This window comes from Rhinopithecus roxellana, chromosome 12, assembly GCF_007565055.1.
Source record: "Rhinopithecus roxellana isolate Shanxi Qingling chromosome 12, ASM756505v1, whole genome shotgun sequence".
Taxonomy (NCBI): Eukaryota; Metazoa; Chordata; class Mammalia; order Primates; family Cercopithecidae; genus Rhinopithecus; species Rhinopithecus roxellana.
In genome coordinates, this window is record NC_044560.1 from 106,291,573 (window position 1) to 106,307,838 (window position 16,266).

The 16,266-nt window shown below is 50.0% G+C and overlaps 1 protein-coding gene across 1 annotated transcript in view; it reads left to right on the forward strand.

The window, feature by feature from the left end:
* PPP5C (protein phosphatase 5 catalytic subunit) overlaps positions 1-16,266 on the forward strand; it is a 43,766-nt gene that overhangs the window by 21,993 nt on the left and 5,507 nt on the right. Inside the window, exons 3-7 of the mRNA XM_010377437.1 lie at positions 6,124-6,271; positions 6,975-7,096; positions 14,153-14,218; positions 14,537-14,635; positions 15,515-15,620. Of these exons, the coding sequence (XP_010375739.1) occupies positions 6,124-6,271; positions 6,975-7,096; positions 14,153-14,218; positions 14,537-14,635; positions 15,515-15,620 (541 nt within the window). The remainder of the gene's footprint in view (positions 1-6,123; positions 6,272-6,974; positions 7,097-14,152; positions 14,219-14,536; positions 14,636-15,514; positions 15,621-16,266) is intronic.

Below are 16,266 nucleotides of genomic sequence, written 5' to 3' on the forward strand. Positions count from 1 at the left end.
AGTGGCGAGCACCTGTAGTCCCAGCTACTCTGGAGGCTGAGGCAGGAGAATGGCATGAACCTGGGAGGCGGAACTTGCAGTTCCAAGATCACACCACTGCAGTCCAGCCTGGGCAACAGAGCGAGACTCTGTCTCAAAAAAAAAAAAAAAAAAAAAGATGAAATAGGCCGGACACGATGGCTCATGCCTGTAATCCCAGCACTTTGGGAGTCTGAGGCAGGCAGATCATAAGTTCAGGAGTTTAGGACCGGCCTGGCCAACATGGTGAAATCCCATCTCTACTAAAAATACAAAAATTAACCAGGCGTGGTGGCGGGCGCCTGTAATCCCAGCTACTTGGGAGGCTGAATCAGGAGAATTGCTTGAACTTGGGAGGCAGAGGTTGCAGTGAGCTAAGATCAAGCCATTGTATTCCAGCCTGGGCAACAGAGCAAGATTCCATCTCAAAAAAAAAAAAAAGAAAAAAAGAAAGAAAAAGATAAAATCTAGTACACCTGTTGAGGGCACTTACCATGAATAGAGCTTGTAGGACTGGAAATTTCTCTGGGTGAGTCAGTGAGTGAGTGGTGAGTGAATGTAAGGTTAGGACAGTACTGTAGGTGTCTGTAGGCTTCATAAACACTGTACACTAGATTCTACTAAAATTTATTTTTAAAAAGTTTTGGTTCTTCAATAATAAATTAACCTAGTTTACTGTAACTTACTTTATAAACTTTTTAATTTTTAAAAACTTTCTCACTTTGTTGTAATAACACTTAGCTTAAAACACAGATGTACAGCTGTACAGAAATATTTATATCCTTATTCTGTAAGTTTTTTTCTGTTGAAAAAAAATTTCTTCTGCTTTTTAAACTTTTTTGTTAAAAACGAAGACACGAACACAGACATTAGCCTAGGCCTACACAGGGTCAAGAGATCAATATCGCTGTCTCCCGTCTCCACGCCCCGTCCCACTGGAAGGTCCTCTGGGGCTGTCATACACATGGAGCTGTCATCTAGGGTGACAGTGCCTTCTGGATAGCCCTGAAGGACCTGCGTGAGGCCCTTGAGAAGCTGGTATTGTTTTCAGAAAAATGTCCATGGTGGTTTGCTTGGCTTCTGTTTTCATTATGGATTTGTGTGATTCATGGCGTTGTGCTAAGACACTCCTATGGCTGCGCTGTCACTAGGCAGTAGGACTATTTCATCATGTTTATTTTCTGGGACCACACTCGTATATGCGGGCCACTGTTGACTGAAACGTCATTATACAGCTCATGACTGTATATGTGTCTCTCACTCTGTCGCCCAGACTGGAGTGCAGTGGCGCGATCTCAGCTCACTGCAAGCTCCGCCTCCCGGGTTCACGCCATTCTCCTGCCTGAGCCTCCCAAGTAGTGGAGACTACAGGTGCCTGCCACCACACCCGGCTAATTTTTTTTTTTTTTTAGTAGAGATGGGGTTTCACCGAGTTAACCAGGATGGTCTCGATCTCCTGACCTCATAATCCACCCGCCTCGGCCTCCCAAAGTGCTGGGATTACAGGCGTGAGCCACCGCGCCCGGCCTGTGTGTGTGTCTCTCTCTTACTGGTTCTGTCTCTCTGGAGAACCCTGACTCGCATGATGGATCTGCCCCTCATTGGGTCCTTTTCCAGAAGACACACCTCTGTTGTTCTTTCCTGTCTATGCTTGGAACTTGGGTGCAGACCTAGGCCAGATCTGGGGACTCCTTCTGCACTCCCTAGCCCTTCCTGGGATCTCCTGGTTTTTGTTCTGTGGCTTTGGGTTCCTTACAGCAGAGTCCAGCACAGTCAGTTAGAAATGCGTGTTGCCTTGCAAGCGAATACTGGTGCCTGTACACCTGCAGCATGGATCTGTGAAAGTAACAGGAATCGTCACAACCACTGTTTAATCCAGCACTCGCCATGGCCCAGGTCGTGACCTTCATGCAGTAATAACTCATTTCATCTTCACAGCTATCCTGCACAATGGAGACTTTCTTTATCCCTGGTTTATAGGTGAGGAAACCAAGGCCCAGAGGGTAGTTCCCTCCACTGAGGTTGCACAGCCAGGAGGTGGCAGCTCTGTCCCAGAGTCAGGCCGTAAGCAGGGCATGCGCAGCGGGTCCGAGTTTCTTGGCACAACACTCACCCTTAGTTCAGGCAGTGTACCCTGGTGCTCTCGCCTCTGACTTATTATCCAGAGAATGCTGGGTGTAACTTGCCAGACTCATTCACCAGAAACTAACCCCATAGGGTGAAAACCCTCATGTCAGGCTTCAAGCTGTCACTGGGCAGTGGCATTTCCTGCCCTGGAAACCTGACTTCCCCCAGCTGCCTGCATGCCTCAGGTGGGCATGGCTCCCGCCTGGGCTGCAGCTCATTGTCTGCATGTTGGAGATACTCAGAATACCCTGTTACACTTTGTACTGTGGGTCCGCTCCACGTGGGATCTTGATGCTGCTCTGTCATCCCTCACCCTCAGTTTTAAAACCCAAGCAGTTCTGAAGAACTGTTCTGCTAAGTTTGGGCAACTCATTCGGTGGCAAAACCTGACCTGAACTACTAAGAAGCTGCTGGTGGTCTTGATTACTCTCCAGTGGCATGTCTGGAGGTTTTGCTGCAGAAATGGCTGTGTGTGTGCGTGTGATTGCTAGGTACTGCCCTGGACCTGCTGGGGGTGTCCTGTGATACAGCATGTACACCAAATCGTGGGGTTTGTTTTGTTTTGTTTTGTTTTGGGTTTTTTTTTGAGACAGAATCTCACTGTGTTACCCAGGCTGGAGTGCGATGGCACAATCATGACTCACTGCGGACTTACCTGGGCTCAAGCAGTCTTTCCGCCTCTGCCCCCCAAAGTAGCTGGGACTACAGGCATGCACCACCACACCTGGCTGACTTTTTTTTTTTTTTTTTTTTTTGTATTTTTTTCTAGAGACAGGACTCACTATGTAGTCCAGGCTGGTCTTGAACTCCTGAGCTCAAGTGATCCTCCCACCTCAGCCTCCCACAGTGCTGGGATTATAGGCATGAGCCACCGCACCCAACCATCCACCAAATCACTTTACTAAAATCCAAAAACATTCCCAATCCCCAAATACAGGCAGCCCCCAGGGCTTCTTCGGGGATTGTAAACCCGTGTTACCATTTCACCAGCTCCAGACATCATTACCCATGAGTATTCGCCACTGAAGGTAATGCTTTTAGAAACAACTTGTTTACTTAGCACTGTGGATTCACATGCAGTTGTAAGAAGTAATGTAGAAATCCCAGTTTTCCCTAAAGGTATATCTGGCATAACTACATGAATATCACAGTCAGAATACTGACCTTGATACACTCCAAATGCCAGTTCTTTAGAAAAGAACAGTTCCATGTGAAGTTCTGACCCCATGGGCCTTCGGGAGCTGAGTCCCCTCCGGTCCGGAGTGAATGAGCTTCCCTAGGGGCAGAAGCCCAGCGGGGCATCTGCACTGTCCAGCTAGACCTCGCACGTCGCAGCAGCTGCAGTAGCAGCGGGCCTTGGGATGAGCACTTGCCTGCTGCCGCCTGGCATTAAGTTCTCACGACAGCCCTCCAGGGGGTGCTGGCACCACCCCTACTTTCTAGAAACTGAGGGAGGCTTGAGACGTGAGGTCGCCTGCCCTGGCAGACTTGGATTCAGACCCAGGAGGCGTAGTCCCAGAGCCCGCGCTCATAACCACTGCCCCACGCTGCCTCCCTGGAGGGCGTGTAGTGTGCCCTGGGGACGAGAGGCCTAAGCAGGGAGGGGAGGTGGCAGAAGGGGAGCCCCTCCCAGCGTGCATGGCGGAAATCAGGAGCCTGGACTTGGGCGCAGGTTAGCCTGGGAGAGAAGGGAATCCTGGCTTCTGGGTGGGCAACTTCACCTCCCCGGGCCTTGGTTTTCTGTCTGTCAGATGAGGATTGTGAAAACACTGCCATGTAGAGGTGCAGGGAGGATAAATGAGCAAGTGAATTGCTCACAGGGTATTAGGCGCATAGTCAGTACTCCAGAAGTGAGCTGTGTATTATTACTGCTTCCGCTGCCCCTGTTGCTATTCCCACTCCCTTTCTCCTGCCTGCACTGTCATTGTTTGCCTTCATCTTCCTTCCCAGCCCGCCCACCCCGGGAGAATAGGAGACTGGCGGGGAGGAAATGCTCAGTCACTCATTCATTTGTTTGGAGAAAGAAGGGAAGGGAAATTCATTCACTGCTGCAAGCACAGCTATTTCTGAGCCTCAGCCCTGCCCTCACAGGGCCCCCTTCCAGTGCGGTGGACAGACCGGTTCCCAGCAGGGCTCATGGCTGGAACAAGGGAGCCCAGGGGCCTTTAGGAGCCCAGAGAGGGTGCCTGACCCAGCCTCTGGGACTTCCTAGAGGAGGGGACAGTGGGGTTGAGACCTGGAGGAGGAGGTGGAGGTGCGAATGAAGTGCTCTGGGCAGAGGCAGCCTACACAAAGGCCCGGAGCCAGCACGCTGGGGACATGAATGGTCTGGCTGGGAGGTATAGAGGGGTGGGAGGAGCTGCATGGGCCAGGCCACATGCTGATTTGCACACCAGCCGGGTTTGCACACATAACCACTCCCCATTGGGAAGGATGCCAGGGGCTGCCTGGTGCTGTCCTCCTCCCCTGCCTTACACCCACCCACAGCCCAGGTGGAGCTGCCTGGCAGGGTGCCCTGGGCCTGTCCAGACAGGGAGGAGGCCGTGGCCTGCTGGGCGTGGGCTCTTCTCACCCCGCTTGACATGCATACCTGTTCCCAGCGTGGATGAACCTCACCCCTCACCTCTGTCACACCAACCTGCAGGGGTCAGTGGGTGTCTCTGTGGAGGTTTTTGACTCACGCTGCCAGCCTTTCCACCAGAGGCCACCCCTGCTCCTTGAGGGCCGGCCCTGGGGCCTCCCAGTCTGTCCTCTGGCACAGGAGCTGTAGGGGTCTGCTCCTGGGGAGGCTAAGGCTGGTGGGCAGGTCAGACAGCGTCTACATGACTAAACTGAGACTCAGAGAGGTGAAGTCACTTGCCCAAAGTCTGCAAGTAAGTAGCAGAGCCAGGATCCGAATCCAGCTCCCAATTCCAGTCTGCTTTTCAGGTTAGAAGATCCGAGTTTGCAGGAATCGGAGTAAATAAGATGGGGAGAGGGGAGGGGATAGGGCTCCCTTCACTGGGAACTTGCTCTGTCCCAAAGCCGAACACCCCACACCGATCGTCTGATCTAGTCATCAGCGCAGCAGCCCCAGAACGGGGACCGTGAAGAGCAGTGGGCGCCCACGTGGAGTTTCCTTTCACCTGGCACCACTGTGCAGGGTTCACAAGCATTCACCCGTGCAGCTCTCACAGTGGCCTTCTGCGGGAGATACGGTTCTCAGTCCCACCTCAGAGGGAAACTGAGCCACAGAGGCAGACTCACCTGCCTGAGGTCACCCAACTCATGACCTGCAGAGCTGGGATTTGAACCCAGTGTCTGGGATCTGTGACCCTCAGTTCCTCTCTTCAGTGGACAAAACAGGGAAATCCTTTGTCCCGGGCCTCCCCACAGGGTGAGCGAAGGAAGTAACAGCACTCAGTGCTGCTGCCCACCTGCCCCTGCTGCTTGCCAGGCCTTGTGTGTTACTTATTCCTTCCCACAGCCCTGGCGGGGGAGCCCTGTATCACCTCCCTGTTAGAGATGAGGTAACCTGGGCTTGGGGAGCCGGTGTTGTCCAGCAAGTCATTGGCCCTTTGCGTGAGTCTGGGCTGTTCCTGTGACTGTAGACCCGGCCAGGCCTTTCCTCTCATGCTCCTGCCGCCTTGATAGTCACGATAGTAGCATCAGGACGTGTGCTTGGGACGCCGCTCCCCCCACAGGGATTCTCACAGGGTACCCAAAGCTGAGCCCATAACCCTCAGGCAGTTGTTTGATTTTAGCGCACTCTTGGCTAAGATTGATGAAGTGCGCCCGTGCGGGCAGCTTTGCTGTGCCCAGTTTTGGGGTGCAGAAACCAAGGCTCAGAGGTTAAACATGTCCAGGGTTGCACCGTCAGCACCTGGCGCCCAGGCGGTCTGACTTCCGTGTTCATGGAACCCAGGGCTGGGCAGCCTGGGGGCAGCCACTGTGCCCCCACCTCAGCCTCAGCGTGCACACCCCTTCCCTCCCCACCAGGTGGTCAAGGTGAAGCCCCACGACAAGGACGCCAAAATGAAATACCAGGAGTGCAACAAGATTGTGAAGCAGAAGGCCTTTGAGCGGGCCATCGCAGGCGACGAGCACAAGCGCTCCGTGGTAGACTCGCTGGACATCGAGAGCATGAGTGAGTCGGGCCCGGGTGCCCCATGCTTCAGCCCAGAACATTCCACACGGGCCCTCTTCATTCCCTGGGGGTGGGGGTGGGCTCAGGGGTGGCCCCTTGTTCTGTCGCCAGCCTGCTCTCTGTCGCTCCTCTGCCTGTGTTCCAGGGCACTTCATCCACAGCCCAAAGCTGGGCCTCACGCTTCCCAGTGAGCGAGACTGGGGAGCCGCGGACCCACTGCCAGCTCACGGGCCCTCCCTCCGGGTAGTAGCACAGGCCCCACAGGCTGTGTCTGATTCACCTCTAGGTGCTGAGAAGATCCAAGTGATTGTTCTAGATCATCTCACAGATGATTATTGAGCATCTCCTATGTGCCAGGCACTGTCCTAGGCACTGGGGGTACAGCTATGAGCAAAGCCCTCCCTGTCCTCATGGAGCTGATATTCTAGGAGGGAGATAAGATGATTAACAAGTCACGAAATGAGTAGTGCTAAGTGCCATAAAACTGAATAGGGTAAAAGGGGGTGGGTGAAGGAAGAGAGGGAGGTCAGGAAGAGGCCTCTGGGCCAGACCTGACCCAGGAGGGGACTCTTCACTTGCTCCGTCCCTCTCTGGACCTGTGTGTCCAGAGCCAGGTTTGCCCCATCCCTGGGAGCGAGACCTCTTCCCCACTCACAGTGGCTGTGGTCACTGACTCTCGTGTCCCCCCTCGTTCACACCCTAGCCATTGAGGATGAGTACAGCGGACCCAAGCTTGAGGATGGCAAAGTGACAATCACTTTCATGAAGGAGCTCATGCAGTGGTACAAGGACCAGAAAAAACTGCACCGGAAATGCGCCTACCAGGTAATGCACCTGTCAGGTACCGGGCACCCAGGAACCCTTGGATGGCATCACAGTGCTGCCAGCCGTGGGCACTGAGCAAAACGACAGGAGGAGGGCGGCCACGACAGCCAACACTGAGTCGTGTGCCAGACACTGTGCCGAGGACTTCCCACAGAATCTCATCTCATCCCACAGCAGCTTGGGGCGGTGGCAGGCAGTGCCGTTTGACAGATGCAGGGACAAAGAGCCAGAGAGGTCAGGGTGAAAGGTGAAGAAGCAGCAGAGTCTGTTGCTTGGAGTTCTCATCCCAGGCTCTTGGGCAGCTGTGGCTGCTGGTTGTTGCAGGCTGTTTGGGACCTGATGGTGGCTCCTAGTCCTGAGACCACCCCCTGCTCCAACCCAGGAGGGCAGCTGGCCACAGGGTGTTAACTGGTTGAGTGAGACTCGGGCTCTGGTATCCCATCTGGACAAGGCCCCCTGCCCTGACCTCTCAGGGACCTTACCATAATTTTGGGGATCTGCCGAGATCCACCACCTCCTGGGTTGGTTGTGAGGATGCAGGACTTCTTGTGAGTCAGGTTGACAGGCAGGTGACTCTTACAGAGTGTGCAGGCCATGTGGGAAGCTGCCACTTGATAGATCCTAGAGAGCCAGGCAGCCTGGGTTCAAATCTCTGCCTTCCCACATGCTAGCTGTGTGCCTGTGGGCAGATGGCTTCACTTCTCTGTACTTTGATTTCCTCCCCTGTACAGTGGAGATAATCATATCGTCTCCACCAAAGGCTGTGGTAAGGAGTAACTGTGTGTAATCCACATCATTGCTTCAAATAGTGCCTAGCACTTGGTTAGTGCTCTGTATGGTTAGCTGTTGATGATGGCGTTGTTAAAGGTAAGAGAGGAGGAGGAATGTCCACATTCCTGGTTGTTTTTAATTGAAGTATAATTAACGCACAAGAAAATACACAAATCTTAAGTGTCCAGTTACATGAGTTTTTATAGTTTTATGTGCCCACTGCCCAAACAAGTTACAGAACATTTCCATCAACCAGAAAGCTCCCTTTGACCCCTTTCTAGTCAGCCCTCACTCCCGTCCCAGGGACAACCACCGATCTGAGTTTTCACCACTGTACATTAATTCTGCCTGGTTTTGAATTTCATGTCAATGTCAAATGGACTTAGGACAGTTAGTGTCTCTTCTTTCATGTGACACGGTGTGTGGGAATCATACATGGATGTTGTGCGCATCAGTAGCTCAAGTCCTCCGTTGTCTGAACGGCCCATGATTTGTTTATGCAGTCTTTTGAGAGACATTTGGGTTATTTCTACTTTGTAGCTTTTATAAGTATAAGCCGCTATGGCCTTTCTTGGACAGGTCTTTTTGTGAGCATGGTTTCATTGTTCACGTTGAATTTCTCTATTGATTGTCTTTTTTGTTTCACTGATTTTTTCATTCATTATTCTCTATGCATGCTTGAGGCTTAATTTGCTTTCTTCTGGCTTCTGAAGATGAACTTTAGTGCTGTTAATTTTACCTGTTTTCTTCTAAGCAAAGCACTTAAAACTAAATTTCCTTCCAGGCAGTGCATTAGCTGCGTCCCATGAATTTTGATATGTAGTATTTTCGTTATCATTGACTTAGAATTTTTTTCTAATTGTCTTTATGGTTTCTGATTTTGTCCATAGGTATTGTTTAACTCCCAAATATTTGGGGACTTCTAGATGTTACTGTTACTGATTTCTAATTTGGTCAGACAACACACTCTGGATGATTCCATTGGGGCTATTTTTAGTTCTGTCTTGGCACGCATGCAGTATGTACTGGAAAATAGTGTGGATTTTGCAGTCATTAGTCATAGGGCTCTATAAATGTCAATTAGTTCAAGATGGTTGAGACTGCTGTTAAAAATCTTTTATAGCCTATTTTTTTCTAATTGCTCAATCATTTATTGGGAGGGGGCTGTTAAAAGTTCTGACTGTACTTGTGGATTTGCCTATTTGTCCCTATAATTCTCAGGTTTTTACTTCCTGTATTTTGAAATTTTTATTAGGTACACAATTGGGATTGTTATGCTTTCTTGATGAATTGACTCATTATGATGAAGTGACTTTGGTACTTTTTGTCTTGAAATCCATTAAACCAGATTTTTACACTTAATATTTGCATGCTATAACTTTTCTACCCTTTTGTATTTAACCCATCGGTATCTTTATGTTTAAAATGTTTTTCTTATAAACAGCATATACTTGGGTCTTGCCTTTTTATCCAGTTGGACAATCTTACCTTTTTTTTTTTTTTTTGAGATAGAATTTCGCTCTTGTTGCCCAGGTTGCAGTGCAATGGCAAGATCTCAGCTCACTGCAACCTCTGCCTCCCGGGTTCACACCATTCTCCTGCCTCAGCCTCCCGAGTAGCTGGGACTACAGGTGTGTGCCACCACACCCAGCTAACTTCTGTATTTTTAGTAGAGATGGGGTTGTACCACGTTGGCCAGGATGGTCTTGATCTCTTGACCTCATGATCCACCCGCCTCAGCCTCCCAAAGTGCTGGAATTACAGGCATGAGCCACCATGCCTGGCCTAATTTTTGTATTTTTAATAGAGACAGGGTTTCACCATGTTGGTCAGGTTGGTCTCAAACTCCTGACCTCAGATAATCCACCCACCTCGGCCTCCTAAATTGCTGGGATTACAGGTGTGAGCCACCATTCCCGGCCAGTCTTTACCTTTTAATTGTAGTGTTTAGTTCATTTATATTTAACTATCAGCAATCATATGATTGCATTTCAATCTAGATATTTCAGTCTAGATATCTCTCTTCTATATGTCCCATTTGTTTTTGTTTTTGTTTTTCCCATTTCTCCTTCTTTGACTTTCTTTTGTGTGAATCAGGAATCTTTTAGCATTTCATTTTATCTGTTTTATTGAAATTTTTGTTATACTTTTGAATGTGTGTGGCGAGGGGTGTTCAGTGGTTGCTCTAGAACAGCCCTTCTCAGCTGAGGCTCTATTGAGAGAATTAAGCCCTAACTCCCTTAGGCATCCATTGTATCCGCAGTGAATTAACTTCTCTCCTGTGAATCTGTGTGCTCTCCTTGGGAGAACTGAGCAGGTTATCACTGTTAATATTTTTTGTGAGGCGTAATCGTTTCCCAGAACCCTGGATGAAAAAGGCTGCTCCACAGATTACAATGTGTAACTTTAACTCGTCCTATTCTACTTTCAAATAATAATATGATACTTAATGGACAATATAAGAATCTTACGGCCTGAGGCAGTGGCTCATGCCTATAATCCCAGCAGTTTTGGGGGCCGAGGCAGGTGAATCACCTGGGGTCAGGAGTTCCAGACCAGCCTGGCCAACATGGCAGAAACCCCATGTCTACAACCCTGTCTCTACTAAAAATACAAAAATTAGCCAGGCGTGGTGGCGTACACTTTTAATCCCAGCTGCTCAGAAGGCTGAGGCAGGAGAATCACTTGAACCTAGGAGGCGGAGGTTGCAGTGAGCCAAAATCGTGCTACTGCACTCCAGCCTGGGCAACAGAGCAAGACTCCATCTCAAAAGAAAAAAAAAAGAATCTTACAATATTGTGATTCCTTTTATTTTCTCCCAGCCTTTGTGCTCTTGTCATGCTTATGCATCTGCTATAAATACATTGTTGTCATTTCCTTAAATAGACACTAGTCTTCTAAAGAAACATATGTATGAATACACGGAAAATGTCTTTTATATTTACCCTTTCTCTTACTCCTTGCTGCTGCTTCCATATGTGGGTTTCTATCTGGTATCATGCCCCTTCTGCCTGAGTACTTTTAGCATTTCTTACAGTGTACATCTGCTGTAGACTAATTCTCTCAGCTTTGGTCTTCCTGAAAATGTTTTTGTTTTGTCTTCATTTATAGGGGTATCTTTGCTGGATGTAGAATTCTAGGTTGACATTGTTTCTTTCAGTGCTTTAAATGTGTGTGTGTGTGTGTGTGTGTGTGTGTGTGTGTGTGTGTTTTTCCATTGCCTTTTGACCTCCATTGTTTCTGTGAGAACTCAGCAATCATTCATATCTTTGTTCCTTATAGTCTGTTTTTTTTCACTGGTTTTAAGGTTTTATCTTTGGTCTTTAGTAGTTTGACTACGATGGGCTTTGATGTGCTTTTTTTTGCATCTATCCTGTATTCACTGAGCCTTTTTGATCTGTAGGTTAGTATCTTTCATTCGTTTTGGAAAGTTCTTAGCCGTCATCTCTTCTTATGTTTCTTCCCATTTCTGCTCTCCTCTGTCTGGAAAGCTGATAACATGCTTTTTAGACCATTTGCTACGATTCCTTAGGTTTTAATGAGTTGAATTTGTAAATTCTTTTCACGGTTTTTCCTCTGTGTATTTCAGTTTGGGTAGCTTCAGTCGTCCTTATGTCCACTGATTCTTCGTAACTGCTGTTAAGCCCAACAAATGAATTATTTGTTTCTTATATTGTATTTTTTATTGGTGGCATTTTCATTTAGTTGTGGTGTTTTTTTTTTTTTTTTGAGACGGAGTCTGGCTCTGTCGCCCGGGCTGGAGTGCAGTGGCCGGATCTCAGCTCACTGCAAGCTCCGCCTCCCGGGTTCACGCCATTCTCCTGCCTCAGCCTCCCCGGTAGCTGGGACTACAGGTGCCCGCCACCTCGCCCGGCTAGTTTTTTGTAATTTTTAGTAGAGACGGGGTTTCACCGTGTTAGCCAGGATGGTCTCGATCTCCTGACCTCGTGATCCGCCCGTCTCGGCCTCCCAAAGTGCTGGGATTACAGGCTTGAGCCACCGCGCCCGGCCTCGTTGTGTTTTTTTTAATAGACTTTTCTTCTCTGTGTCTCATGTGTTCGTGCATATTGTCCACTTTTCCACCAAGCCCTTTCACACATTGACCATGGTAACCAAAGCCTCTGGTAGTTTCGTCATCTGGTTCATCTCTGAGTCTGCTCTGTTACCAGTTCATCATGTGTCTTATAATTTTATTGTATGCCAGGCATTTTGTATAAAAGAACATTAGAGACTGAGGTAAATAAAGATTTTCCTCAGAAAATGGCACACCTAAGCTGGGCACGGTGGCTCAGGCCTGTAATCCTAGCACTTTGGGAGGCCGAGGCATGCAGATCGCTTGAGCCCAGGAATTCAAGACCAGCCTGGGCAACTTGGAGAAACCCCATCTCTACCAAAAAAAAAAAAAAAAATACAAAAATTAGCCAGGCATGGTGGTTGGCACCTCTAGTCCTGGCTACTTGGGAGGCTGAGGGGGGAGGATCATCTGAGCCTGGGAGGTTGAGGCTGCAGTGAACTGTGATCGAGCTACTGCACTCCAGCCTGGGTGACAGAGTGAGACCCTGTCTCAAAACAAATAAACAAATAAGAAAACGGCACACATTTCTTCTGTTGAGCCGCAAGAGGGAGGGGCTGTGTGAACCTCATCTGTAGTTTAGGGGAACTTTTGTTGGAGTTTCTTTACCACTGGCTTTAAATGTGTTCAGAGTAGAATTAGGAGTTTCCCTTCAGCAGACCTTGGGATCTTAGCCCTGGCAGAATTCCAGGGATGTCTTTATGTTTTAAAGTCGCCAGCTTTTGGAACTGTGGGAGACCTCTGGTATTCAGCCCTGCCGTCAGACTACTGTGGGGCCGCTGGGGTGTTCGCTGCTCTCCAGTCTCACCCCTCTTCTGTACCTCAGGAGGTTTCTCCAGTCTCACCCCTCTTCTGTACCTCAGGAGGTTTCTCTCCACCTCACTTCCTTGCGCCCAACCTTCCATGAAGCCCGTGTGAGGGAGTTGGCGGGGGCAGAGGCGGGCTGTGCTGGGGCTCCCTGGAGTCCTCATCTGTCACGCCAGCCCCCACATGGTCATGAACTTCCACTCATTTCCCCTCATGCGCAGCCCCGGGGCATCCTGCCCTCCTGCCAAGCACCAGGATGAAAGCTGTGGGCTCCTTCCCCAAGGAAAGGCTCGTCCTGTCTGCATTTTGATTAATTTAGGTCCCTTTGCATTGCCAGCCCTCAGATGGCTTTCAATTTGATTTTGTTGCTTGCTTGGCTTGTTTTCGTCTTTAGGGCGAGACAGTCTTTTGTAGCTTTTCTGCCTTCTGACTGGAAGTGGGTGCCTCCTGCATTTTCTTAACACCTTTTCCCCAGCTTATTTTGGAAACTGTCAAACCTACAGAGAGCTGAAAGAACAGTACAGTTAACATCTATCCACCCTTCACCCACATTCACCACTTGTGAACATTTTAATGCGTTGACTTAATGTGTCTGTCTGCTTATATATGCATTTGCATGTGTATACTTTTTTTTTCCCCTAACCCATTTGAGAGTAACTTGCAGTCATAATAACCTGGATCTCCCAAAAACAAAGACGTCCTCTTGTATGACCACAGTTGAATTGTCCTACCTTAGAAATTCATCATTGATGCGATAACATTAAGGTAGACAGTCCACGGGCCATCCGGAAAATCTGGAAACATTGACAGATAGGCATGTCATTGTCAAGGTCATCTCCAGTCTGTGAAAAATAAATCATCTGCATTTCTAGACATCTGTTAATATTTTAATTCTCCCCAGCTTTCCCTAAAACATCCTTTGTAGCTGCTTTTTAAAAATTCAGGGTCCATTGAAAGCACCAGTGTTGCCTATGACCTGCCTTTTTACCTCTTTTTACCTGGAAAGTCTCACTTCTTTTTTGGGAGACTCTTTTATGACAGTGACATTGAGCTGTGTCCAGGCCAGTTCTTTTATAAAATGTTCTACGATCTGGATTCATGCATGTATTTCCACATGATGCTGAGTGTTTTCAGATAATTCAAGAACCAGGTTTCACATGAAACAATCGCAATGCTTCAGCACTGCACAGTCCACAGAAGCCTGCGGCTGCCCTGGCCTCCCCTGCCCCCGCTCCCCCAGGCCTCCCCTGCCCCCGCTCCCCCAGGCCTCCCCTGCCCTTTTTCTTCTCTCCCTTCTTCACCCTCGCCCTCAGCCCAGCAGCGTCTCCTGGGCAGTCCAGGCTCTTGGGGCTGGGTTGGGTAGCAGCCCCTGCAGCCGGTCCCACTGAGTCTGCCCTGCCTTCCAGATTCTGGTACAGGTCAAAGAGGTCCTCTCCAAGCTGAGCACGCTCGTGGAAACCACACTCAAAGAGGTGCGCGTTGTGGGGCAGTGGGGGGAGGGCCAGCGGGGGTGGGCTCTCTGGCTGGGGAGGGGCCACAGAGCTCAGGAACTCACGGATCCACCTCCCTGTCTCCCTCACACCCCCACCCCTGTGCCTTTCCTCCTGAATATCCCATTTCTCTGCTGGCCTCTTGGTCTCTGTCCCACCCTCTTCGTTTGTGTCCCCTGCTTGTGTCTCTTGCATGATTCTTCTCGGTCTACTGTGAACTCTTACCCTTCCCCTCACCTCTGCCCCCTCCCCACGTCTCTCTCTGGGCCCCTCCCTCTCCGGTGGCCTCTTTTCTTTCAGACAGAGAAGATTACAGTATGCGGGGACACCCATGGCCAGTTCTATGACCTCCTCAACATATTCGAGCTCAACGGTTTACCCTCGGAGACCAATCCCTATGTATCCTTCTCAGCAGAGCCACCCTCTCCCCACCTCCACCCGCAGCCCCAGCCTCAGATCTGCAGAGGGGGAGGAGCCCCTGCCAGGGAAAAGACGTGACCTTGGAAAGGAGAGGCCTGGCCACGCTGCGGCGCCAAGGTGTGGGTGGAGCTGCAGGCTGGCCACGCACCCCAGACTCCAGGCTCGGACAGGCCTGGGCCAGCACCCAGCGGCTGTAGGACCTGAGCTGGTAGCTCAGTCTCTCTGGGCCCTGGCTTGTCTTCATCTGCCTCAGGATCGCATTTGAATGGCACCTGGCACTGGCCACACCTGGGTTCCATCCTGGCTTTGCCACTTCCCAGCTGTGTGAGTGAAGCAGGTTACTTCACTGCTTGGTGTCACAGTATCCCCACTTGCAAAGGGGGATGATAATATGTGCAACCCTGTTACTCAACAGTTCCTGAGAGGACAGGCTAAGAACAGGGCCTGGCCCACGCTCGATGCTGTGTAAGTATCTCTACATATTATGGTATTTGCTTGGTGAATGGTGGGAGGGTCTGTGTCCCATCTCCCCTGTGGCTCAGGCCTGTCTGAGGAGAGCTGAAGCAGGTGGACTGACTGGTCCCCGCACCTCCCCACCACTGGCTTTCCTGGGAGACAGGAGGCAGGGTCCTCAGTGCCATACTACTGAGGCTCAGTGACCAAGCTCTGGCTGGAGCCACAGTGAGGAAAGGGTTAGAAACCCAGACCCCTTGCACCCTGCCAAGTCCTCACTGATTGGGAGGTGCTGACAGGAGCCTTGAGACCAGGCAGGAGCAACCCCTCTGGCCCATCTTCTGCCACCACCCCACACCCCACCCCTTCCCCTCCACGCTTGCCATGTTTTCCTTAGCAGGACAGATATTTAATGGTGACTTTGTGGACCGAGGCTCCTTCTCTGTAGAAGTGATCCTCACCCTTTTCGGCTTCAAGCTCCTGTACCCAGATCACTTTCACCTACTCCGAGGTGAGCTGGGAAGTGACAAGGTTTGGGTTCATTGTGGGGTCCTGGGCGGGGCGCTCACTCTGCAAGGATCATAGTTGCAGCTGTATTTATTTTGTGGACTCGGAGGTCATTCACAGGGCGGCCTTTTAAGGTTGAGTATGTTGTGCACTGCACAATAACATCACGCCAAAGGACGCATGTATATCATAGTGTAGAAACGGATGTTTACTCTGACCATTTTTTAGCAGATGGCAACAAGGGTCTGAGGATGGGCCCCTTTTTTCTGATTTGCACGAGGGCATGAAACAGGCTCCTGGGTTGCCCTAAATCTGGCACTAAAGTTAAGCTGAGTGACAGAGTGAACAGACCAGGGCCTGAGGGTGGGAGTAAAGAGACTGTTGACAAGGCAGCTGTGCCCCCTCAGATTCAGGCTTGGTGTCAGATTTGGCTTCTCTTGATTGAAGTAGAGCCTGGAACTGAGTGTGGTGGTTCACACCTGTAATCCCAGCACTTTGGTAGGCCGAGGTAGGAGGATCACTTCAGCCCAGGAGTTTGAGACCAGCCTGGGCAACACAGTGAGACCTTGTCTCTAATAAACATTTTTTTAAAAGGCCGGGTGCTCATGCCTGTAATCCCAGCATTTTGGGAGGCCAAGGCAGGGGATCAC